Here is a 4229-nt window from a genome sequence, read left to right as displayed (position 1 = left end):
GAAAATGAAATTTTAACTTTTTGTGGTTGCATGTGTAGACCTTCGAAAGTTTGGGCCGAATCTGTAATTTTTGTAAAGTCTGGCCGAAAAATGTTTTCAAAACTGTTTTCCAGCATTTATTGAACAAAAATTTCGGATTTAAAGAATTTTTGTAAGAAAAAGTTGATTTGGAAATTCTAGTAGGCTTGCTTGTGTAGATCTAGAAATTTTGGGGCAAATTATGTAATTTCCGAAATTTCTGCATAAAGTAACTTTTCAAATTCATTTTCTGCATCTAGTAAAGTGGAATTTCAGATTTGTTAGGGGTTTTCATGAAAAAGGTGATTTTGAACTTCTAGTGTGGTTGCATGTGTAAATTTCGAAACTTTTGGGTCAAAACTGCAATTTCCGAAAAAATCTCTCATTTTTAAAGTTTGGATCTGTTTTTCAGTAAGTATTAGATAGGAAAAAGTTTTATTTAACAAGTTTTTAAATTTATTAGAGTTATGTTAGAGTTTTGGATTTTTAATTGAAAAAGGGATTTTCCTAGTTTTTAATTTCAAGAAAATTCGAAACTTTGTGAAAATTCAAATTTATTTCAGAATCTGGAAATTTAGTCATTTAGGAGTCCTGGGATTTAATTTGAGAATTTTTGGAATTAGTTTGCTATTATTTCGAAATTAGGATAACTTGCATGTCATTTATTATGTTTTGTGCTTTTATTTTCATGTCTTTGATTTAATGACTTTGAGTGATGAGATTTGGATTGCGTACCTTAAATAGCTGCATGGATGTGTTTATTATTGCTGTGAGAATTTATTGGAATGGATTATTACCTAGATGTGGTGATAAGTTCATTTAATGAAAGGTAAAAAGGGGTGCTTACTTTACAAGCATGGTTTCATATTAAATGGTGATGTTTAGTGTGTTGGCTGTATGTGTGTGTGCTGAATGTGTGTGTGTGTGTGTGCTGAATGTGCATGTGGTGTGTGCCGTGTGTGGTTGTGTGTTTATATGTGTGAATTTGGGGATTCTTGCCCAAATTATAATTGTGTGGTAAATTGTGATATTTGTGTGACTTTGTGGCACTTGATTGATGTTTGTGATGTTATGTGTGGGTCATAAGCATGATTTCGAAAAGTTGCATTAAAAGGTTTTTAAATTGAAAGATTAATGGAATATCGGGTAATAAACAACTCGGATATAGTGGGCCGGTATCCAACTAGGATGATGTGTGTAGTGGTTTGATCCCCACTTAGTGAAAACGGGCTCGTAACAGGTTTATTACTCAGGTACAGAAATTAATCTTTCACGGATCCGATAAAACGAAAAATGTGTTTTTCATGATTTTTACAAAAAGGGCATTTTAGTCATTTTGCATAAGTAAGTGATTTTGTGTGAGTGTTGTGTTTTCGTGAGTTATGTGATTTTATTGTCTTGTGTTGTGGTACGGAACGTGGGTAAGAATGGGTATATAATATTATATATTATATATAACGTATTTTCAAAGTTCGATATTTACTCGGATTCCTTACTGAGCTTTATAGCTCATATAGATGTCTTTTGATTGCAGGTAGTAGTAATCCTCAACCAGGATGGATCGAGTAGTGAATCGAGGTCTTGCCCGGGATTTTGGAAGACGTACGAGGACCTATGAACGATGCTAGACTTTTGGTTATTTTCTTTTGGTGGTGTAACCCTAAACCGTAACATTTCTCTTTTCGTACTTAATTCCTACTTTAATATCATAAGTTTCGTAATGTGCTATTCTTCATGCCTTCATTAGAAAACTTCGAATCAATCGCCAAAATAACCTTTTTGAACTCTGATTTATTCTCGAACCGAAAAGAATGTTTAGTGAGAATGTAGCACTCGAATAAGAAACCTCCTTTCGAAACTTATTTCCAAACCAAGCTTTGTATTCGGCTATATCAATCCAACAAAGTTTTCGAAAATGCAAAGCCTTCAACACCCAAAAGAACATATTTTTATTAATTGCATTTTCACCCCATTCCAATGTCTCAAAAAATTACAAAGAGATCCTTTGCTTCCGCTAGTTTAATAAATATTCCGATAAACCGGTTCGATTTATCGCCCATCTAGAAGGGGGGTGCTACAGAGAGTGGTATCAGAGCATGGTTCATAGATACTCGTACGAACTTCACGGGCTTAGAGACTACTCGAGACGCAAGGCTCGAACCATCCGGTATAGTATGTGTATTATTTTCTTTATGTGTTTTATTTGCTTTACTTATTAATGATAATTAATATAGAGATAATGGCAAGACGTATAACCCGAGGAAACTCGAGCACTCCCACCAATGAACCACAAGACCCCAATCAAACCATTAACGATCTTTCCAACTTAATCCGTGAACAAGCCCAAAACCACCAACGCCAAATCGAACAACTCCTCCAGCGTAACCAAACCCCGCCTCAAAATAATGCGCCTCAAGCCATATACGAACGATTCCTCCGAATGAACCCATCCGAATTCCACGGTGGAACCGAACCCACCATAGCCGAAGAGTGGATCAAATCTCTCGAAGTCATATACGATTACATGCAAATGACCGACCGCGACCGCGTGCACTGTGCCATATTCCTACTCCGAAACGAAGCTCGTCACTGGTGGGAAGGAATCAAGGAAGGAACGAATCTCGAAACTCTGCCATGGACCGATTTCAAAGTCCAATTCTTCGAAAAATATTTCTCGAAAGACGTACGAGCCCACAAACTCAAAGAATTTCTCGAACTCCGACAAGGCGACTTACCAATGATCGAGTACATCCGCCGCTTCGAACGTGGCTGCCTCTACGCTCCGTTCATCGCTCGAGACGCCGAGGAAAAGAAGAACCATTTCATTCGTGGCCTCCAACCCGAAATCCGTAGGGACATCCGTATGTCCGACGCTTCAACTTTCCGCCAACTCGTAGACAAAGCACTCATGGCTGCCCAAGACGAGGGAGAAATTCAAAACAAACGTCGAGCGACACCAAACTTCCAACGCCCGTGGAAAAAGAACAACTTTGGCAACCGTCCATTCCGAGGAAAAGGAACGCAGCCCATTCGCCAATCAACTGGACCACCGCCACCGCCGCCACGGCCAACCTGCCCAAGATGTGGAAAGAGTCACCTCGGAGAATGCATCCAAGGAACGAGGAATTGCTTCCGATGCCATCAGCCCGGACACATGGTAAAAGATTGCCCGAAACCTCCACCGAACGTCCCCGGTCGAGTGTTCGCCATGACTCAAGAACAGATCGAGCAAGACCCGTCTATGATAGCAGGTACCATATTTATCCTCGAAGAACCCATTTACGCTCTTATCGATTCCGGCTCTACTCATTCCTTTATATCGAAAGACATAATTGCGCATTTAAATCTCCAAACGAATCAACTAAACTACGAATACCGAATCCTCATTCCCTCTGGCGAAGAGATGTGCTCTAACCTAGTCATACTAAATTGCCCAATCCGAGTTCATACTCAAACCATGAATTTCGATCTAATCCTCCTACCGATCCAAAAATTCAAAGTTATACTAGGCATGGATTGGTTAACCAAATTCAAAGCCCAAATCGACTGTGCCTCAAAAACGGTCATTTTTCCCCTTCCGAACGGCGAAACCCTAAAATTCCAAAGTCAACCCAAAACCTCGATTCCAATTATATCCGCGATCAAGGCAGTTAAACTTATTCACAAGGGTCATTCCGGCTATTTAGTGGATATTCTAAAATCCGAGTCCGATCCCGAAACCCAAATATCCGATATTCGAGCCGTGCAAGAATTCCCCGACGTATTTCCCGATGATATTCCCGGACTTCCACCCAATCGAGAAATCGAGTTCGAAATCAATCTAATTCCCGGAGCTACGCCAATTTCCAAAGCCCCGTACCGTATGGCCCCGATGGAGTTGAAGGAGCTAAAAGACCAAGTGCAAGAATTGCTCGACAAAGGCTATGTTCGACCCAGCCCTTCCCCATGGGGCGCACCGGTTCTCTTTGTCAAAAAGAAAGACGGATCCCTTCGCCTTTGCATCGATTACCGTGAGCTCAACAAAGTCACAATCAAGAATAAATATCCTCTCCCTCGAATTGATGATCTCTTCGACCAACTTCAAGGTTCCTCAGTCTTCTCGAAAATAGATCTCCGATCCGGCTATCACCAACTCAAAATCAAAGAATCCGATATCCCCAAAACCGCTTTCAGAACCCGATACGGCCATTATGAATTCGTTGTCATGCCCT

The 4229-nt window shown here is 40.2% G+C and overlaps 1 protein-coding gene across 1 annotated transcript; it reads left to right on the top strand.

Annotated features, from left to right (window-relative positions):
- Window positions 1-2257: 2257 nt before the first annotated feature.
- Window positions 2258-3716, top strand: LOC148771780 (uncharacterized). The gene is made up of 2 exons (XM_088815230.1): window positions 2258-3580; window positions 3705-3716. The coding sequence occupies exons 1-2, from the start codon at window positions 2258-2260 to the stop codon at window positions 3714-3716; spliced, it is 1335 nt and encodes a 444-aa protein (XP_088671356.1).
- Window positions 3717-4229: the final 513 nt, after the last annotated feature.

This window comes from Erythranthe guttata, chromosome 3 (genome assembly GCF_056151865.1).
Source record: "Erythranthe guttata isolate IM_541 chromosome 3, IM_541, whole genome shotgun sequence".
NCBI classification, from domain to species: domain Eukaryota; kingdom Viridiplantae; phylum Streptophyta; class Magnoliopsida; order Lamiales; family Phrymaceae; genus Erythranthe; species Erythranthe guttata.
This window is presented reverse-complemented; position numbering and strand designations above follow the sequence as displayed.